This window comes from Rhinatrema bivittatum, chromosome 12 (assembly GCF_901001135.1).
Source record: "Rhinatrema bivittatum chromosome 12, aRhiBiv1.1, whole genome shotgun sequence".
NCBI lineage: Eukaryota > Metazoa > Chordata > Amphibia > Gymnophiona > Rhinatrematidae > Rhinatrema > Rhinatrema bivittatum.
The window spans coordinates 61,860,848-61,882,498 of NC_042626.1; the positions used below are offsets into that span (position 1 = coordinate 61,860,848).

General features: G+C 46.3%; 1 protein-coding gene across 1 annotated transcript in view; it reads right to left on the reverse strand.

Moving 5' to 3' along the window:
* The window catches only part of NGFR (nerve growth factor receptor), a 73,907-nt gene extending 53,325 nt beyond the window's left edge, over window positions 1–20,582 (reverse strand). The window contains exons 1-2 of the mRNA XM_029573892.1: window positions 20,403–20,582; window positions 16,924–17,065 (exon numbers count right to left, since the gene is read on the reverse strand). Coding sequence (XP_029429752.1) covers window positions 16,924–17,065; window positions 20,403–20,456 — 196 coding nt within the window. The 5' untranslated portion in view covers window positions 20,457–20,582. The remainder of the gene's footprint in view (window positions 1–16,923; window positions 17,066–20,402) is intronic.
* Between the last annotated feature and the right edge of the window lie 1,069 nt (window positions 20,583–21,651).

Here is a 21,651-nt window from a genome sequence, read left to right on the forward strand (position 1 = left end):
TGGCATATCAAGGAGGGGGTATTTTTAACCAGATTGTCCTAGTGGCATACATAGAACAGCACAGTAGTTATCTAAGTATAATAAAGGGGAAAGTTGCCCTGCGCCTGCATATTGAGCTCCGCCCCTCTCTCTCACTGTACTAACCAGCTCAGAATTGTTTAATCCACTCTCTACCAGGTCCCCTGGAGGGATTGGGAGGGGGAGAAGGGAGTGAATCAGAGGAAGCAGGGGAGCGAGTGAGTGAATTGGGGATGGGGTAAGGGATTTGTGAAGTGAGTGAAGGAATGAACCAGGGTGAATGAGGGGTTTGGGGGGGGGGGGGGGGTGCAGGGTTGTGAACCAGGGGGAGTGAAGGGTTTGGGAGTGGAGAATAAACCAGAATGAATGAGGGGTTGGCGGGGGAACCTGAGTGACTGAAGGGTTCATGAGAGGTGGGAGGAATTTGTGTGTGTGGGGGGCGGGGGGGAGGATCCAGGGTGAGTAAGGAGATCGGGTTGGGGGAGGAAAGAGAAAAAGAGAGAGTGAAGAGATCAAAGGGGGCTTGGAAGGGAGGCTAAGGGAAAGAGGAGGATGGGGGTGTGATCCCACTACCACACAGCTCAATTTTACATTTCCAACACTTCACAGTGTTTCTCTGTTCTTGGATGGGCTTTCACTATTAGTAGATTTGTAATGTTTGCTAAACAGTTTAGTTCTCAGCATCTGCCTGGCAGGACACTAATACCCTAGTCATACCCCCAGGCTATTTACACCCTGCTGGGATATTGCTTGCATTTGCTTTCTGAAGAGAAATGAAGGCAGCCCTCAAACACTTTTCAGGTTATAACAGCAAGAATACTTTCTGAGTAAGGCCTGGACCCTCTGCAGCCTTCCCATTTCTGTTCCTCTCTCCAGGATCTCCTCTCCCTGACTCTCTCTCTCTCTCCCGGAACCCCATTCCTTTTTCTCCCATTCACATATCCTGACTTACCTCGCTCCTCTTTCTCTGATTCACCTATTGTCTGTTCCTCTCTGCTTTCTATTAGGATGTGCAGTAACTTGCTCAGGGCCCCACTTGAATTGCTGCCTTAAATCCTTTTCTTCCTGTGCTCACATTGCGTGTTTAGTGGTAAATCTAACTTGTTTTGCAGGCAGTGCTGCCTGGATTGCAGATCTACACTTGAGGGCTTGATATTCAGTAAAAAAACAAAACAGCTAGGTATAAAACTTAAGAACATAAGAAATTGCCATGCTGGGTCAGACCAAGGGTCCATCAAGCCCAGCATCCTGTTTCCAACAGAGGCCAAACCAGGCCACAAGAACCTGGCAAATACCCAAAAACTAAGAAGATCCCATGCTACTGATGCAATTAATAGCAGTGGCTATTCCCTAAGTAAACTTGATTAATAGCAGGTAATGGACTTCTTCTCCAAGAGGGGAGTGGAGGAGTAGACTAGTGGTTAGAGCAGTGGGCTATGAACCAGGAGACCAGGGTTTGAGTCCTGCTGTCCCTTCTTGTGACCTTGGGCAATTCACTACCCTCTATTGCCTCAGGTACAAACGTAGGCCTAGATTTATCAAAATGTGGTAAGTATTGCAAAAGGGGTGTGGTTTATGCAAATATTCATTTCAGGTTCTTATGGCCTGGATTGGCCACTGTTGGAAACAGGATGCTGGGCTTGATGGACCCTTGGTCTGACCCAGTATGGGATGTTCTTAACTTATCCAAACCTTTTTTGAACCCAGCTACACTAACTGCACTAATTACATCCTCTGGCAACAAATTCCAGAGCTTTATTGCGCGCTGAGTGAAAAACAATTTTCTCTGATTAGTCTTAAATGTGCTACTTGCTAACTTTATGGAATGCCCCCTAGTCCTTCTATTATTCAAAAGTGTAAATAACCAATTCACATCTACTCGTTCAAGACCTCTCATGATTTTAAACATCTCTATCATATCCCCCCTCAGTCGTCTCTTCTCCCAGCTGAACAGCCCTAACCTCTTCAGCCTTTCCTCATAGGGGAGCTGTTCCATCCCCTTTATCATTTTGGTTGCCCTTCTCTGTACCTTCTCCATCGCAACTATATCTTTTTTGAGATGCGGCGACCAGAATTGTACACAGTATGCAAGGTGCGGTCTCACCATGGAGCGATACAGAGGCATTATGACATTTTCCGTTCTATTAACCATTCCCTTCCTAATAATTCTTAACATTCTATTGCTTTTTTGACTGCTGCAGCACACTGAGCTGACGATTTTAAAGTATTATCCACTATGATGCCTAGATCTTTTTCCTGGGTGGTAGCTCCTAATATGGAATCTAACATTGTGTAACTACAGCAAGGGTTATTTTTCCCTATATGCAACACCTTGCACTTGTCCACATTAAATTTCATCTGCCATTTGGATGCCCAATCTTCCAGTCTTGCAAGGTCCTCCTGTAATGTATCACAGTCTGCTTGTGATTTAACTACTCTGAATAATTTTGTATCGTCCGTAAATTTGATAACCTCACTCATTGTATTCCTTTCCAGCTTTGCTGCTGAATATGCCCATATTTGGCACTATTTAGCCAGATAAGTTATATCTGGCTAAATTAGACCTTCTCTATGGCAAGTCTAAGTTTTCCAATTAACTTACGAATAACGCTATTTATCTGGCTATGTAAGTCAGATAAGTAGCACTTCTCCCATTCTTCCCACTGCCCGCCCATTGGATATCTAGCGAACAATTTAGTTAGACAAGTGACTTATCCAGCTAAGCGGCAGCCACCGCATGTAGTTGGATATTCAGTAGCCACCACTTAGTCAGATATAGCTATTATCTGGATAAATAGCACTGAATATTGGCCTCGCTGACTGCAACTCCTGTTCTAGATGCCTGAGGGTGTCCAAAACGATAAAGGGGATGGAACAGCTCCCCTATGAGAAAAGACTAAAGAGGTTAGGGTGTTCAGCTTGGAGAAGAGACGGCTGAGGGGGGTTATGTTAGAGGTCTTTAAAATCATGAGAGGTCTAGAATGGGTAGATTTAAATCGGTTATTTACTCTTTTGGATAGTAGAAGGACTAGGGGGCACTCCATGAAGTTAGCATGTAGCACATTTAAAACTAATCGGAGAAAATTCTTTTTCACTCAACGCACAATTAAGCTCTGGGATTTGTTTCAGAGGATGTGGTTAGTGCAGTTAGTGTAACTGGGTTTTAAAAAGGTTTGGATAAGTTCTTGGAGGAGATGTCCATTAATGGCTATTAATCAAGTTGACTTAGAAAATAGCCACTGCTATTACTGGCCACAGTAACATGGGATAGAATTAGTTTTTGGGTAATTGCCAGGTACTTATGGCCTGGATTGGCCACTGTTGGAAACAGGATGCTGGGCTTGATGGACCCTTGGTCTGACCCAGCATGGCAATTTCTTATATTCTTATGAGAACTTAAGTTTCCAAGTTCAGCTGAAAATAAGCGCCTAACTTAGGTATCTAAATGTAGGTATGGCGTTTTTGAATATTGAACAGTCTCAAGGCTTTGTGTGCATAGAGAGACCCTTAGGGGTTTGTAGACCCAAGAACTGTAGTTTCAGTTCTGCAGGAGGTAGCTAAAGAGAAAACATCTTACCAGGCTAGCTTCAGTGCTAGCATGGAGATTTCTAGCTTTCCAGCTAGACGTTGTTGTCCCTAGGATGAAAGTTGCAATAGCTTCTGTAGGATCTTTTTTTTTCAAGCTTCCTTTTTGGCATGCCCATCTAGTGACTCTGAGTAATAACTTCTATGAAATTGGGTACTCACAGGTAGTCGGGTCCCTGCAGCTAGAATCTCCTTGCATTTCTAGGATTTGCAAAGTTTTTGTGCTAGCAGTTGACTGAAGGTGTCAGGACTCAGCCTACAGCTTGTGGCTGCCAGTGAACTGTTTGTGAATTTTCACTGTTCTTGTTCTAGCCCTACCCAGAAAGAGTGCCTCAGGGGTTGCAATTTGTTTTCCCCTTGTCACTGCCTAGCTCAGAAATGTATTTCATTTGCCTGTAAAGTAATTGTGAATGGGACTTGAAAATATCATCTTGTAAATAAACCAACTTGTTTTGTGGAGCCACAAATTTAAAGATTGTTCTGGATTTCGTATGCCTGGCTCAGCCTACCTAAAGAAGTTGTGTAATATAGTCAGTACTATTCAGAAGAGAATACCACCATCCTCACATAGGTCTGGTTAACCCTACTCAGCCCTTGTTTCATTCACTACACCATACGATCAACCACTGACATTAATAACCATGAAGTCGGCGAGACCCAACATCCCTGAATTATCTATCTATCTATTTTAAATTGTCTGGCATTGCTCAGCTTGTCAGGTTCATAACTGATTTAAATTTTAAAATCAAACCAAAGTGAAAAAGATAAATATTGTTCTATTTTATTAAGTAATTAACTGAAAGCATATAGAAACTTAGAGCACAGATGCTCAAACTGGTCCTCGAGCCCTGCCAGCCAGCTTGGGTTTTCAGGATAGTCCTAATGAATATGCATGAGAAATATTTGCATGCATGGGAAGTAGTACTTGCAAGTGAATCTCATGCATATTCATTAGAGGTATCCTGAAAACTCAACTAGCTGGGAGGGGGACGCAAGGACCAATTTGAGCACCCCTGACTTAGAGAACTGGTGGACTGTGAACTAGTTAAAGGAAACAGAGAGTGGGAGTACATGGTCAGTTTCTTCAGGGGAGGATGGTAAATGGTGGAGAGACCCAGTGATCTGTACTGGAACCAGTGCTTTTTAATCGTCTTCTATAACAATCCTATGTATGTAGTGCTCTCTAGAGAGTTGGGCAATAAGATATAAACTACACTGACAGTTTATTAGACTTCTCCTATTGCCCAGCTCTAGAGAGCGCTATATAGCAATTGTTATAGAAGATTAAAATGCCCCGGTTCCAGTACAAATCACTGGGGCATTCCACATTTACCATCCTCCCCTGAAAAAAATGATATTTGCTCCCATTCTCTTTCCTGTCTTTTAACCAGTTCACAATCCACCCACTTTGGGCTCAGGCCCACACAATCAGGACTTCCTGACACCGGAAGAAGAGGCTTTCAGTATGGTTGCTCTGGTTCCCATTCCATAGTGGCCAAAGAAGGAGAAGGCCACCTTGGGACCTCATCCTGTGACAGCCGAAAAAGGAGAGGGCCACCTTGGCCCCATCCTGCGGTGGCTGAAGAAGAGGCCCTATGTGTGCATAATTGTGAGTGGGAACCTGTATGTGTATATGTGTGAACTGGAGCCTATGTGTGTGTGTGTGCGTGTGTAAGCCTGAGATGGTGAGAACCTGTATGTGTGTGAGTGAGGGCCTGTGTGTAAGCATGTGTGAGTGGGAGCCTGAGAGAGCAAGAGCCTATCTGTGTGGGAGCCTGAGAGAGTAGAAGCCTGTGTGTTTGTGTGTGTGTGTGTCTGAGAGAGTGAGAGCCTGTGTAGGGGGTATGTGTGAAGGGGAACCTGTGTGTGGGTGGGAAGCCTGAGAGAATGAGAGACCATGTGTATGTGTGTGTGGTGGGGGAGGAGCCTGGGAGTGAAATTCTTTGTGTGTGTGTGTGTGTGTGTGTGTGCACGCAAGTGTGTGAATCAGAAAGTAAGAACCTATGTTTTTTGGAGCCTAACAGAGTGAATGCTTGAGTGTTAGTGAAAGGGTGGGGGGGAACCTGAGGAGTGAGGCGAGTGTGTGTACGAGAGTGAGCCTGTGTGTGTATGAGTGGGAGCCTGAGAGAGTGAGAGTCTGTATGTGTTTGGGATCCTGAAAGAGTGAGAGCTTGATTATTGATGGTGGTGGGGGCCTGAGAGAGTGAGAACCAATGTGTTTATGAGTGAGAGCCTGTGCAGGGTGGAGCCGGAGAGAGTGAGAGCTTGTATGTGTGTGGGAGGGAGTGAGAGCCTGAGTGTATATGTGTATGTGTCTGTGTGTATGTGAGTCTGAGAGAGAGTGAGAGCCTATGAGTGTGTGTATGAGCCTGAGTTGTGAGAGCCTGTGTATGTTTGTGTTTGTTTGTGTGTGTGTGTGAGTCCAGAGCTTTGCAGATAGAGCATATTGTCTTTGCACAGAGCACAACCCACTGCTCAGAGTGCCCTCTGTTGCCCACAGAGAAACACAACAGACCAACCGACTGTCACAAGACTTTTTTATATATAGATATAGATACACACACTTTCTTCAAAAACTGACATGTTCAATATACATATAAATCTACTCAGGGACAGGAGTCCCTGGGGGGAGGGGGCAGCTGGTGCAGCTACACAGGGGCTCTGCAGTGAAGGGGACCACTCTGTGGGAACCTGCTTGCATGCAGGGGCCCTGGCAGAAGAAAGAAGAAGCCAGTTAAGAGACTGCTTAGCAGGCAGGAAGAACTAGATGATCCCCCTATCCCCCATTTCTTCTATGCCCCTTCCTACCACCTGTCTTGTCATTTCTAGCAGGAGCCGGTAATGGTAGGTGGGGGAAAAAAGTCCAGCTGAGCTGTGCTGCTGCTCTGCCTCCTGTGGCTGATTGGTTCTTGTGAGCAAAATGAGCCAATCAGCTGTGAGGAGCCTTGGGTTCATAAGGACTTCTTCCCACTCCTGGTGCAGAGGTCTGCAGCAAGGTAAGAGGGAGGGAGAGAGGGAGGAAGGCAAGAGGTGAGAGCACTGGGAGGGGGAGGTGTGATAGCATTTGGAGGGAGCCAGAGGGGAGAAGGGTGAGAGCACTGGGCAGGAGGCACTGGTGAGAGCACTGGAAGAGAATGCAGGGTGAACACAATGGGAAGAAAGGGAGCATAGGATGAGAGCACTGGGTATGGGAAGGGGGGTAAGAGAAATGGGCGCAGGGTCAAGGCTGGGAGGTGGGAGAAGGAGCTAAGGACACTGGGCGGAAAATGGGGAGAGAGGTGAAGGTACTGGGCAGAGGGGAAAGGTGTGAGAATACTAAGAGGAGGGGGAGAATAAGACTGAAAGCACTGGGCAGGGACAGGGGTACAGTGTGTGTCCTTGTGGCGGGGATCCCAAAATGAAAACTTGCATGGCGGCCGAAGTGATCGTTGCTCCACCACTGAATGTACTGACATCTCCAGTACATACTTTCATACACCAGGATCTCATGTAATGTATACACACATCTTCTCTCAACACACACAGACTGCATACAGACACGTAGATACCCCCCACACAAGCTGACATCTCTCTGGCACACGCACAAAAAATATTCTCCCCAAAAAAACGGACATTCTCCCCAGTACACATCTTTCACAGCACACACATTCCCCCAAAACTGACTACTGCCCCATTCACTTTCCCTTCAGGTATCTGTCCTTCTTTCCCACCCTCAGTACATCTTAGCCGCAGTGGAAGTCCTCTCGGTAGCTAGCAGATTCTGTATCTACCACCTCCTCCTCCCCCCCTCCCCCCCCTCCACCAGGCTGGCTCCCAATGCAGGAGATTTCCATGAAATCCAGGAGGCTTGGGGGGCAACGCAATTGTAAAATGGTTCTAGTGAGCAGCATAGTGCCCAGTTTAGCTTGCCTTATCTTAAGAGGATAAAGCAGAGCAGAAAATATTGCAGTGAAAAGCAACTGATTTAATTAGGAGACTAAAACATTTCCCATCAGAGAAAAGACTTGGGCAGCTAGGAACACTTACCAGAGCAGACCAAGGTGATATTATCACCATCTATAAATACTTGACAAGTCAATATGTGGCTCAGTCATATAATATATGTACATTTGGCAATATGGAAAAGACAAGATGACATACTTTGGAGCTATAAAAAAGGGATTTAATTAGATTTAAAAGAAAAACTATTTTACTGTTAGGGTAATCAGGTTATGGCATCTACTGCCTACTGAGGTTATGTAAGCACACACCATCATTAGATATTTTAAGAGACAATTGGATTATTTAATGACCTTCTTGGGCATTATGAGATACTATTGAGTAATGCATGCAGTGGAAAGGATTGGTTGTGATAGACATCACAAAAACTCTAATAGGTGCAAGGCTCTTCTCGGTCTAAAGCCTCTGAAACTATAAAAGCATTCAATTAGAAATCTTCCTTCAGTTATGAATATTGAATTCTGATGATAGGGCAATGGGCTCCTGACTTGCAGAGACATTTCAGGATGTTCCTGGCCCATGGCCATGGTGATGCTGCATTTGATGGACGCTGGCCCCACAAATCAGCAGCTATTTTACTAATGCCTCAGTCTTGTGGTCTTCATGCAGATAAGTTTGCATTGGTGGCCATATCACAGTTAGTGGCTAGTGCTGTCCTGTACCAGCAAGGATCAACACCTGTCCCCATTTCTCGCTGAAGATTGACACGGAGCTAGAAATAATCACCAGACAAATTTTCTAAGGGAGGACTTCCCAAATCTATCCTAGTGAGTGACCCCACAATCAGTCAGGTTTTCAGGATATCCACAATGAAAATGCATGAGATCAATTTGCATAAATTAGAGACCCAGTATATGCAGATTCACCTCATGTATATTTGTTTGTGGCTATCCTGAAAACCCAAAGGGATGTGGGATCACCGGGATAGGAATATGATGTCCTGTTCTAAAAAGAAGATTCTATCTTGTGTCTATAAATGTTTATTACATCTGCCACAAACTCTCTCTTTTTATAGCAGTACCGCATCAGAAATTTTGCTCTCCATGCTGATGTACTGAACATAAGGTCATAAGATATGCTATACTGGGTCAGACCAAGGGTTCATCAAGCCCAGTATCCTGCTTCCAAAAATGGCCAATTCAAGTCACAAGTTCCTGGCAGTACCCAAACATTAAATAGATCCCAAGCTACTATTCCTTATTGATTAATAGCAGTTTATGGATTTTTCCTCTAGGAACTTATCCAAACATTTTTTAAACCCAGCTATACTAACTGTCATAACCACATCCTCTGGCAATGAATTCCAGAGCTTAACTATGCACTGAGTGAAAAAGAATTTTCTTCAATTTGTTTTAAATGAGCTACTTGCTAACTTCATGGAGTGCCCCTAGTCCTTCTATTATCTGAGAGAATAAATAACCAATTTACATTAACCTGTTAATGTAAATTGGTTAAAGTCCTTTCGTGATTTTGTAGACCTCTATCATATCCCCCCAGTCATCTCTTCTCCAAACTGAACAGCCCTAATTTCTTTAGCCTTTCCTCATAGCGGAGTTGTTCCATGCCCCTTGTCATTTTGGTCGCCCTTCTCTTCACTTTCTCCAGTGCATCTATATCTTTTTTGAGATGTGGTGACCAGAATTGTACACAGTATTCAAGGTGCAGTCTCACCATGGAGCGATACAGAGGAATTATGACATCCACTGTTTTATTTGCCATTCCCTTCTTAATAATTCCTAACATTCTGTTTGCTTTTTTGACTGCCACCACACACTGAGCAGAGGATTTCAACATATTATTGATGAGCCATTTCCTGGAACCTTGCATTGTGCAACTATAATTTGGGTTGCTTTTCCCTTTATACATCACTTTGCACTTGTCCACATTGAATGTCATATGTCATTTGGATACCCAATCTTCTAGTTTTGCAAGGTCCTCTTGCAATTTCTCACAATCCTCTTGTGATTTAACAACTTTGAATAATTTTGTATTAGCAGGAAATCTGATCATCTAGCTCATTGTTCCCATCTCCAGGTCCTTCATAAATATGTTAAAAAGAAGCTGACCTAGGACAGATCCCTGCAGCACTCTATTATCACATTTCTCCATTGAGAAAATGACCATTTAGTCCTATACTCTGTTTACTATCTTTTGGAATGGCAGCTCAGGCTTGCCCTAGGATGCCTAAGATAATTTTGACCCCTGGCTGGCCCATGGTGGGAAAACACAGCGGCACCCTCAGATGATGTCATCTCCTTCTAGCTCTATAAATGGGTCCCTCAGTCAGTTCTTCATTGCCTTCACAATGGTTTGCTAGCTCCTTCAAGGTCCTCTATGTTTCTTGTTCTATGCTACTGGCCTCCAGGGCTCCATTGGTCTCATTGTCTTGTTCCTGAATCCATGTCTTTGCCTTTGTTCCTGAATCTAAGTCTTCATCTTGTTCCAGGTATCCAAGTCTTCGCCTTGTTCTGGAATCCATGTCTTCATTCCTAATCTTATCATGTTCCTGGTTTCTGAGGCTCCTGAGTCCTGTTCCTGATCTGTCTCCTATCTATAGTCTTCATTGCTGGTTAAAGCCTTTAGAAGTCCTTCTTTGTTTTTAAAATCTGACCCTGAATCTGAGTTCCAAGTTCCTGAGTCTGAGTTCCTGAATCCAAAGCCTGAGTTCCCAAGTTTGAGTTTCTAGTTCCTGAGTCCAGTCCCTTCTCTTTGGAGTCTTGTTCCAGTTTCTGCCTTGTTCCTGAGTCTAGTGCCTGTTCTGCTATTTTCATGGCTTGCAACCAGCCCATGGGTTGTGTAGGGAGCACAGCAGTGCTGGACCTCCTCAGAGCCTTTGTCTTGTCCAAGTCTTCAGAGCCTTCATCTTGTCCATGCCTTCAGAGCCTTTGTCTTGTCTCCTCATGCACAAACCACTTCCAAGCAGCAGTCAGGTTTTCAAATGGCCGCAGGGCTATCCCAGAGACCAGCATTGCTTTGCTGGGTCTCAGTTCCTGGTGCATTTTGGAGGTCCAAGAGTTCCTGGTTCCAAGTCTTGGTGTTCCTATGCCAAGCCAAGAGTCTTCCTGTTTCAGCTAGCCCATGCCCAGATGCATTCGCCTGCCAGTGGCATGGACCATGGCCAGCCCTGAGGTTGCACAGGTCACACAGTGGCACAGGAGCTCACCCTCTTGAGCATCTATCCATGCTCGCAACAGATTGTGAAGGACATGAGCTCAGTGAACGTGTCCCCATGATGGGCCTTCTATGCTTTGATTCTTGTTCGATCCTGAGGTTTTTTTTCTTTTGCCTACAACCCAAGGAGGCACCTGCACCTAGATTGTATTAAGGTTCTTCAACCATGGTTCTAGCCATCAGTGGGTCCAAGCTATGTCTTCATTCAAGAACTACAACCATGGCTTCATCTAAGCCTGCAGTCATGTCTTCATCCAAGTACTGCAGCCATGTCTGTCCAGTTTGTCCTGCATGGTTCCCCACTTCAGTTTCTGAAATCAAGTATCTCCGGATTCTGTATCTGCCCCCTCCAAAGCCGAAGAGTAAAGGCTGAGGGAGGGGCTTTGCGGAAGGAGTACTGTTGTGATTCCACTTCCAGGATAGGCTCACCTGCCTCCCAACTTCCTGGATGCTGCCAACTCCTGATGCCAGCGGGTGCACTTCTGTCTCCCAGCCTGGCCTTTTGCTGCTGCTGCTGCTTTGCCTCCCTTGCGGCCTGAAATGCCACCACCATGGCTCCTGCTCCTGCTGGAATGCTTAAGCGCATGCGCATCTCTTCAAGATTTAAAGGGCCCACAATGGGAAAAGCCCATGGTGCCCTCAGATGATGTCATCTCCTGCTAGCTCTATAAATGGGCCCCTCAGTCAGTTCTTTGTTGCCTTCACAATAGTTTGCTAGCACTTTCAAGATCCACTATTGTCGTCGTCCATAACCAGTCCACAGGTTGTATGTACAAAGGTGCTGGACATCCTCAGAGACTTTGTCTTGTCACAGTCTTCAGAGCCTTCATCTTGTCCCAGTCTTCAGAACCTTCATCTTGTCCAAGTCTTCAGAACCTTCGTCTTGTGTCCTCTTGCACAAACAGCTTCCAAGCGCCAGTCCAAAAGGGTTTTCAAGTGGCCAGAGGGCTATTCCAGAGACCAGCATTGTGTTGCTGGGTCTCAGTTCCTGGTGCATGTTGGACATCCAAGAGTTTCTGGTTCCAAGTTCGGATGTTCCTATGCCTGTTCCTATGCCAAGCCAAGAGTCTTCCAATTCCAAGCCAGCCCGTGCCCGGATGCGTTTACACGCCAGTAGCATGGACCACAGCCAGCCCTGGGATTGTGCACATCATGCCATAGCACAGGGGCTCACACTCTTGAGTGTCCATCCGTGCTCGCAACATTATACCAATTGTGTACCCCCACCAACCTTGCCAACATTCCCTCCTCTCTTTTCTCCTGCATGATGAAATTTGTTGAAGTGCACTGCCTACTGGAGATTTGGATATTACAAATGAATGTATTTATTCAAACTGTAACTGAAACCCCACTCACACTACCATTCGCATGGAGAACTGTCTGTCTCACACACACGCAGACACGTAACCAGTATTTGTTTGCTATGCTGTATGCACTAAAGTTCACAGACTCCATACACAAAAATATTGTTAAACAATAACAGAACCAAAAAGACTGGCAGCCTGATAAAACTCTTCTCTTCAGTCTCTGAGAATGCAATGCTCACCTCACTTGATGTCCACATAGACACAGACAAAAAAATCACTAGCACTGCTGCAACTGCAATCTCCACACTGTTTCCCACTCTGACCCTCCTCCAGTGAAGAGAAAAATCAAAATCAATAGCAGCGTACAATGAAAGAAGATCAGAAGTAGCCATTTACCAGTGCCAATTACAAAAGTTTCTAAGCTTTTTTAAACTTTGACAGAGCACAGGAATTTTCCTAACAACTTCTAGAGAAATACAGAGCTTCTTGCACATGCTCAATCCTTTCAGTGAGAAGATGTCAGCATCACTTGATCTAGATAGCAGCTATAGGCTAGTTTAGAAATATGTTTCACTGTTATTTGTCTTCTGTGGGGTTTCCTTACCAACTAGTCCTGCCTTGGGTCTGACAAGACTCTGACAAAGCTGTGAGGTCACACAGGTAAAAGTTAGTTGTTATAGTTACCAGTTCATTTTTTGCTCAGTAGCAAACAGCTGTAGACCTCAATGGGCCATAGAATTGAAAGGGGAAACATAAACAAATGCGATGAACATTTGTATTCATGAGGCCCCTCAATTTTCAGGGGATCACCAAAGAAACAAATATGGACTCATTTGTCATCTTTTAGCCATTTGTTTCAAATGAATGCAAATCCTTAGACAGCAAGATGGAAAGGAGGATTAGAAAGAGTTTAGCAAGTGAAAGAGAAGGAGAAATGACCTAACTTAAAGGACAGTGATTGGAGAAGGAAAAGGAGGAGATGGGATCTGACATGAGGAAGATGATGGAAGATAAAGGAGGACTTATGAACCGGGAAGGAGAGAAAACTAAGTACAGCAGGGAATAGACAGGGATAGGACTCTGGACTGGGGGGGATGAGAGAAAGGAAGAGAGAAATTTTGCTCAGTTCCCCCTCACCAATCCCAAGCGGGCCGACGGAGCGCACTGTTAACCCTCTATTGGACGTGCGTTTTCGATGCACTAGCGATACCCCTTATTCAGTAAGGGGCCGAAAATGCGCTTCCAACCCCCTGAACCTAATAGCGCCCACAACATGCAAATGCATGTTGATGGCCCTATTAGGTATTCCCAAGCAATTCACGCCTACCCAAAAGTAGGCGCTAATTTCTTCGGGCACCGGGAAAGTGCACAGAAAAGCAGTAAAAACTGCTTTTCTGTGCACCCTCCGACTTAATATCATGGCAATATTAAGTCAGAGGTCCCGAAAGTTACCAAAAGTAAAAAAAAAAAAAATTGAAGTCTGCCCACGGCTCACGGATCGAAAACCAGACGCTCAATTTTGCCGGCGTCCGGTTTCCGAACCCGTGGCTGTCAGCGGGCTCGAGAACCGATGCTGGCAAAATTGAGTGGCGGCTGTCAAACCCGCTGACAGCCGCCACTCCGGTCCAAAAGGAGGCGCTAGGGACGCGCTAGTGTCCCTAGCACCTCCTTTTGCCTGTTTTTACTGCTGGGCCTAATTTGCATAGTGAATCGCACGCACAGGTGAGTGGCCTGTGTGCGCGCCGGGAGAGCGGGCATTCACCCGCTCTCCCATGGACTTTACTGTATTGGTCCGAAGGTGAATAGAACTCTAAAGCTCCCAGATATGCTCACCTCTACTTCAGGTATCTAACTGTGGGTAGAGTTTATAGGGAATAAGTGAGAAAGATCCCAATTCAATATGGGGTCATTATGAATGATGAAATTGCAGCCCGTCTGTGAAGACGACATACTTTGAAAGTACATAAAGAGAAACCAGTCTTGATCCTTTGAAACATTGCTCCTGTTGGGAATTTTCTGCTCAGCATACTTTTGCATCATTGTAACATAACGTAATATGTTATAGATCTTCTTAACTGTTATTTTTCCTAAACAAACAAACAATGCATAGTGTTTCTCAAGGTCAAGGCTATGGATATCATCAACAATTCAAAAACAGTCCAACAACTTGTACTGCATCCCATGTATGGTCTCCAAAACAACTGTTTCACAAAGTTACAGGCATTCAGGATCTCAGAATCAGAATGCTAACCTGTTGAATTTTGAAGACACCAAGTTTCCTGACCTACATATAATGACTTTAGGATGAATGGTCACTCAATGACATTAAATGAAAAACAAACAAACTGTAATTAGGGCAGGATATTCGCCTCCTCTCTTTCTCCCAAAAATCAAAACAGTAAGGGGGGGGGGGGGGGGGGAGAGGGAGCATATTCAAAGCGCATTCAGCACTTGATAGCTGGATGTGTAGGACTTACCTGGCTATCTAGCAGGCCGCTGAAAATCAGGGTACATTCAGTGGCAGCTAGATAGCCAGTTAAGTGACTTACCTGGCTATCTTTTAACTACATAAAAAGTGGACGGAGAGTGGGCGGATCAGGCATAGCCGTGCCCTTAGCCAGATACAGCTGAATATATTTTATTTATTTATTTATTTATTAACTTTTATTTACCGACATTCGTGAAACACATCATGCCGGTTTACAAAAAACTCAAAGGAGGAAAGTTACAATATAACAATAACACAGTAAAACTGATAAATAGGTAAAACAATAGCGTAGTAGAGCAATAGTGGAGGGGAGGGGAGTGGGAAAGGGAGGATACCAGGGAGTGGGAGAGGGGAGTGGGAGAGGGGAGGCTAAGGGAAGGGCAAAGGCTGGACAGAAAGGAGTGAAAGAACACAAATAGCTGCAACTATATACAGTTGATGATAAGTACAGTCATACTCAAAATTGTAGAGCTAAGGAGGTAATGAGAGACATTTACTTAAAGTATTCACTTAAATATGAAATAAGAAGGGGGTTAGGATGATTTAAGGGCGGTATAGAAGGGAAAAGGGGTTATATGGTCCAAGGTTAGTAAAGTGTCGTTATTTTTTTAAGTTGCAGATGATCCACCCCTTGCGTTTCATTTTGCCTGCACATCAGTTTCGAATGGTGGTTCAAGCCACTGTATTCAGTAATTTAGACAACTGTAATTCCCTTTATTTAGGGTTATCTAAAAATATTTTACAAGTTTTGGACTTGGTTCAAAATGCAGCAGTCCAGGTAGTGTTTGACATCATATAAAAATAAACTGTACTGGTTACCAATGAGACAATTCAGTTTAAGGTATTAGTGCTGGTGCAGAAGGCAATATATTTTGAAGCATTTTGTCTTTTAGATCAGTTGTCATGTTCCACACCGCTATGGGATTTGCAATCATCATCCATGAGACTTGCTCTCTGTTCTGTCTGTTTCGGAATTCTGATTACGGACAACTAGGCATGGAGCATTTTTGTTAGCAGTGCCTGTTTTAGATTGCGAGCCCTCTTCTAGGGACAGGGAATAATCTACAGTACTACTTTGAAGTGTCTGAAAGGCAAAATATAAATCAAAATGAAAAATAAATCCCCTGCCCCCAGATATTCGCAATGAGCATGGTTACTTGGGGTTTTGTAAGAAAGTTAAAGCAGTTTTTTTTGCTCAGGCACACTCAGGTCCAATCGGTTAAAGTTACAGAGAACGCTGTTGTTGGATGACTATAAGGGCTTTTATTTTCTGTATTATATGTTAATGTATTTTGTGTTAAGTGTCTTATTGTGGACAGTTTTATCATATTTTTAACGGATTTAATTGTGTTGTTGTGATATATGTGTTTTTATTTTATTTTTATGTATTTGACAATTGTAATCCATGTTGAACATGTAGGAAATAGCCGAACAGAAGGTGGTTTTAATAAATAAGTAAGAGCCCTCTGAAGCCCCCCTCCAGGACCTCGCTGACTCTGCCATTTCCTTCTTAAAAGAGGGAAACCAAAATTCCTGACCCTAGTCCTGGTGTGGACTCTCCGGGCTCTTGTCCAGACACATTGGGATTTTCACACTATCTGCCCTGGGCAAAGCCAGCACAAAGGGCCAGATTTTAGTACCTACGCGCGGGCATAAGGCTTTTAAAATTTGCCCCATACTTTTTACCTAGGGGCTTTGCACTCATTTTCAAAGGGAATGAACACTCCTGCATTCCCTTTGAAAACTGCCAGAGGGACAGCGCACACAGGGTCACTTTCACCTGCTTTTACTGCAGGTGGACTTTTCCTGGAAAAATGAATGGGCAGATTTGAAAATGCTGTCTTGCTTGCTCACTTTTAATTCCCTGGCCTGAACATGCCCCAGGAATGCCTCCTCTTCATCTTCACAGGGAACTTGCGCTACACTAAGGTAGGGCACTCTTCAGAGAGACGATTAACACACATAAATTGCTTTGAAAATTGCCCTCATAATTCCTCTTTTGAACCCACCCCCCCCCCCCCCCCCGAGGTACTTGACATCTTGCTCGCTGCAGTTGGACTGTGAGTTAACCTTCTCAGTTAGTCATCCACAAGGGTATTTTTCAGGACAATGACTTATTTCCTCACCATTCAGCTCGATCGTGTTACGTTCGCGCCCACTGCCAAGACCTGATATTGGTCGAGATTGAAGCTAGTCTGCCACCTAGAGTGCCCACATCAACATGTCGAAGACCACTATGAGATGCAATAGGCAAGGCAGGGCAGAGGCCGCGCCTGACCGTACTGAAATCGCTGCGTGCAATGCCCACGCTGAGGACTCCCCCCAGGAACTTTGAGGTCCGCGGAAGGTACTTACTGTCTATGCATGATTCGCACACCGTCTGGTTGATTCCGCAGGGCTGGCTCACCCCTTCCCCAGCGCCGCAGGCCTTACAGCACTCCCCTTTGGCCGTGAACTGCCCTGTGGTGCACTGCTCTGCTGCACTCCATACTGACACCTGGCATGGAAAAAGCAAAACACAAGCAGCTTTAAATGCTGTGCTGAAGGATGACACAGAAAAGAGAAATTCTTGTTCCAGCTCCACTGGTGGAGGTAGCGGCCGTTCCTCGCCCTCCCCCCAACGATTTATTCTATTAGAAGCACCTGGGCTTAGAGTGATCTCATTCACCAACTATTATTCACATCAAAGCAGATATATAACAAGACCAGAGAGGTGGAGGCCATGCACGGCAGTGTCAGGGAAGAGGGGCTTATTCCCTCACCGGGACAATGACCAAGGAAGGGCCCAGGGCTCAATCCCAGAGTGGAAAACCAGAGTTCGGTTATACGATGGCTCTGGAGCAGTGATTGGAAGCAGCAGCTCCATCCCCAGTAGGTTAGGTTCTTGTAGTGATGACTGGAGATAAAGATTCAGCAGATGTGAACTCTCCCGTAGCCTTCCACATTTCTTTGATTGCTTCCCGATATGTAAGGCTGGAGCCAAAGAAATCATAAGGTGCTGTCCTACATTCCCCATCCTGAGTGCTCCTCAGTACTTCCTGGAAGCAGAGGCTGTGAGCTGCCTCATTGCTAGCAGTCCTACTTTATGCCCTACAGCACCTCCTGCTGGGAGAATCTGGGACTGCAGGAACTGTGAGGTAATGCCTTTCCCTAGAGTGCCTTCTGCTGGGGGAGAGGCTGAGATTGCAAGAGCTGTAAGCACCTCAGAGCCAGGGCTTCTGCACCATTTTCCACAGCATCTCTTGCTGGAAGAATGCGAATGATCCCTTGATACTTTCTCAACTCAGTGCTTCTAAACTGTGCAGAAAATATAGTGGTTGACATTCAAAGAGTTTGTCCAGCTAACTTTTGGAGTTAGCCAGACAAAACCCAGCATTTGAATATTTTCCCCCAGCTCTGCAATTAAATTTTGTCTAGGCAACCAAAATGTATCAGGTAACGGGAAGCAGCATTGGGGGGGGGGGGGGGGTCCTGGGGCATGGTTATCTGAGCAGACTTACCTGGTTAAACACCTGTCCTAAAGTTATGCGATAATTATTTCAGTGTATTCAATGGAATACTTATCCAGGTAAGTGCTGCTGAATATCTGGTTACATTTATCTGGGTAACCTTAACATTTCCTCTCGCTGGCTTGCTCAGTATGGACCTCATACATTTTTATGTCCCCTTTCTTCAGGAGGGAGAGGAATAGGTGAGGGGATGGAGCTGGTTAAGATCTTGTGCTCTTTGGAGAAGGGATACTAAGCCAGGACAGCCTGCTCAGTATTTGTGCTCTGCAAGTACTTCTGGGCACAAGCCATGTTCACTACACTCATTCATCAGTTTCCGAGCCCTTAGTAGCTTGGATCTAACACATGCGTGCACTTGGAGCTCAGTCTCATCAGGACACATGTTTGAAATTAGCTGAGGAAAATGTGCATGTTATTAAGCCCTCTTAACAAAGCCACAGGTATTTCAATCCAAACAGTACACAGAACACAGGAAAACGTAGGACCCCACTGCGTACAGGAGGAGATGCACACAGCACAGGAGACCAAGTTCAAAAAATAGATTCACAGCGGATGGGTCATTTAGGGCAAGTAAAACTCAAGAGATACACACAGATAGGCGTGTGCACACACATCCACCACCATTTCCAATGTATCCACTGACAGTAAGAAATGCCAACATTCAATCTCACCTTGTCAGAATTGGGGCAACTTCTGTTGCCGTGCCAAGGTGCACAAACAGAGTGACATTTTATTTCGAATACGATACAGAAGCTGCGGAGAGGCTGTAAGGGGCTGTAGAGACTTTAAACTCTTATCCCTTTTTGCAAAAACTTTCATGTTACATTATTCCAATCAGACAAGTGGCAAAAAAGGTAACCCTGTCTGTGGGGTGTGCAGGATACAGGAAGATGGCAGCTGGTCTACATTTGTGCCTGCTTGTGGTGAGCTTGCTATAGTTTATTTAACAAGTCAGATCTGGAACTTCACAATTCCCACTATCTCCCCATCTATTCTATTTCTGACAGATATGAAGACAAAACCTACTACATGTAAGTTGCATGGGAAAAGATCACACATGGTCATTTATGGCTTTTATTACAATGCAATTGGAAAGTATTCCTTGTTTGCATGTGTATGAAAACACTTAAAGTGATGTGCCCAAGAAATCGACCATGCCTTCTCAGCCATAGTTTATTCGAATTGACCCTTTTAGTGCCTACATCTGGAGATTGGCTGCACAGTAACTCTCAGAAGGATCAGTGAGCGGCCGGGGCACTCAGTTTAGGGTTGCCGGTGGCTTGATTGGACCAGACACTCCTAAAAAGCCTTTGGGGAAGTCAGGCCAGCAGAAAGGCTGCCTGGCACTAGAGAAAGGGCTGTCCAGGTCTGGGGAGTTTCTGTGCCTGAATCTGCAGGATCTCTCGGAGGAGTCGTGCACTGTGCAGGGCTGTTGGGTGGAGCTGCAAAGAGCAGGGTTTAGGAATGCGCTCTCAGGCTTATTTTGAGTTGCCTGCTCTGCTGTCTCCACCTTCCTTCCACTCCTTACCTGCCAGGGAAGAGAGGAACCTCGGGAGGGAGAAGCTCCCACATAATCCCCAGCAGAAACAGACAGCTCAGGACCCACCTGCCTCCGCTTCAGCAACCTCAAGGTCCCCACCAGCAGCCGCTGGGGTGGGGAATAGGGTTCTTCGTGTGCATTAGCCTTGAAGGTTTGAACCAGGCTGCGGCTGCAGAAGGCGCACGAATTCCTTCGCTACAGTTTATCCTGGGCAGAGGGTCAAGCTGCAGCCTAAGGAAGGGATTTAGGGGACGAGAGGAAGACCTTCAGTGTATTCCTCTTGTGCTGGAAATGTCCGAGGCTGGTAACACATCCCAGGTCCCCAGCACACACACAGACACCTCTACATACAAGTCTGCAACCTCCCGAGGTTCCGGTGTCCCTAACTGCCCCAAAGCGGTCCTGGGCTGACCCCCCGGGTTCTCTGGGCACCCACAAGTTTAGGCAGAATCGCCCCCGAGTGCCTCCCTGTTCACCTGCGGGCGGACAAGGTTTGGGGGTCCCAAACGCGGAGACCCTTGTCCCTGCCACCCGGACCGGTCTCTAGGGATGCTCGGTCCCCAGCCCTAGCCTCACCTCTGCCGGACCCTGACCCCCCTCCCAAGGAGGTCTCGGTCCCTTCCCTGCCTGCAGAGGATCCCTGCCTCTGCCCCACAGCTAACGAGGAATGAAGCCGACCCCCGAGAGCCAGCTCTGATCCCGGTGCAAAACCCACCCCGCCCGCATCCCGGGGGGGGGGGGGGGGGAGAGAGCGCGCGCGCGCGGGTGCCCCGGGTCTCACTCACCGCACACAGCAGCAGCAGCGGCAGCGGCAGCGCCGCCTTCAGGCTGCCCTCCATCTCCGCGCGGGGCTGGCTCTAGGCGAGGCGGCCGGGGTGCGGGGGCAGCGGGGGCGCCGCGCTCACCCCCTCCTGCCTGGGGTCTGCTGCGGGCGCAGGAAAGCGATGCAGTGGCTGCGGCGGAGCTGCCAGCACCTGCCTCCCCGGCTCCGGCTCAGCCCTTTTTCTACGAAGGCGATCAATGCCCTCCTCCCACTGGCTGCAGGGCCCCTTCCACCCCTCCCCAGCGCCCAGTCATCCGCTGGCACGGCAGGGAAGCTCTGGAACCGAGCCCCGGAGACACTTAAGCTGCTAATTATCCACAAAAAAAAAATAAAACAATAAAACAAAACACACAATGAACCCGAACTGAAATGCTATTGTGTCTCCTGCTGCCCACGTTCAAGCGCTGTTCCTCTTTGCACAGCCTGCATCTGAGCACAGATCAGCAGGGTTTCCTGGGACAGGACCGCCAGGGTATCCCCCCTTTTTCTATAGCATCGGCCGGCTAGAGCTCTGGGAGCAGCAATTTCTTTGCTGAATGGCTCTGCTACTTGTGGGGGGGGGGGGGGGGGGGGGGGCTGCGATGCCTTGAATTGCTCCAAGCACGGGTTTCTTATGCACACGTGCAATGCTTTTTCAACTTTTCTGGCTCACCCACACCCCTGGGACCAATGGGGGTAGCTGGCTGCCAGCCGGGACTCCTGTGAGGACGGGTCACAAGGCGTCCTGGGTGGCAGGGTGTGGTCTCAGCCTGAAGGTAGGTCACCGGGGACGCTGAGGGGGGAGGGGCTTACACTGCAGCAAGCCTGAGGGCATGTCTGGCGCGCGCGGGAAGGCAGTACACGGAGCTTAGGTTGTCCTCCTTTTCCTAAGGTCTCAAAGTCAATAAGAGGTCTTTACTGTGGAATGTCCTTTCTTTTCATTAATTATAAGGTTTGCCATACTGGGTCAAGCCAAAGGTCCATCAAGCTGAGTATCTTATTTCTAACAGGGGCCAATCCAGGTCACAGGTACCTGGCAGGATCCAATACTGCTTATCCCAAGGATAAAAAGTGGATTTCTGCAACTGCACCTTAATAATAGTTTAAGGACTTTCCCTCCAGGAGCTTGTCTAAACCGTTTTTTAAATGCAGCTGCACTAATAGCTTTCACCACATCCTCGGGCAATGAATTCCAGAGCTTAATTATGAGTTGAGCAAAAAAATATTTTCTC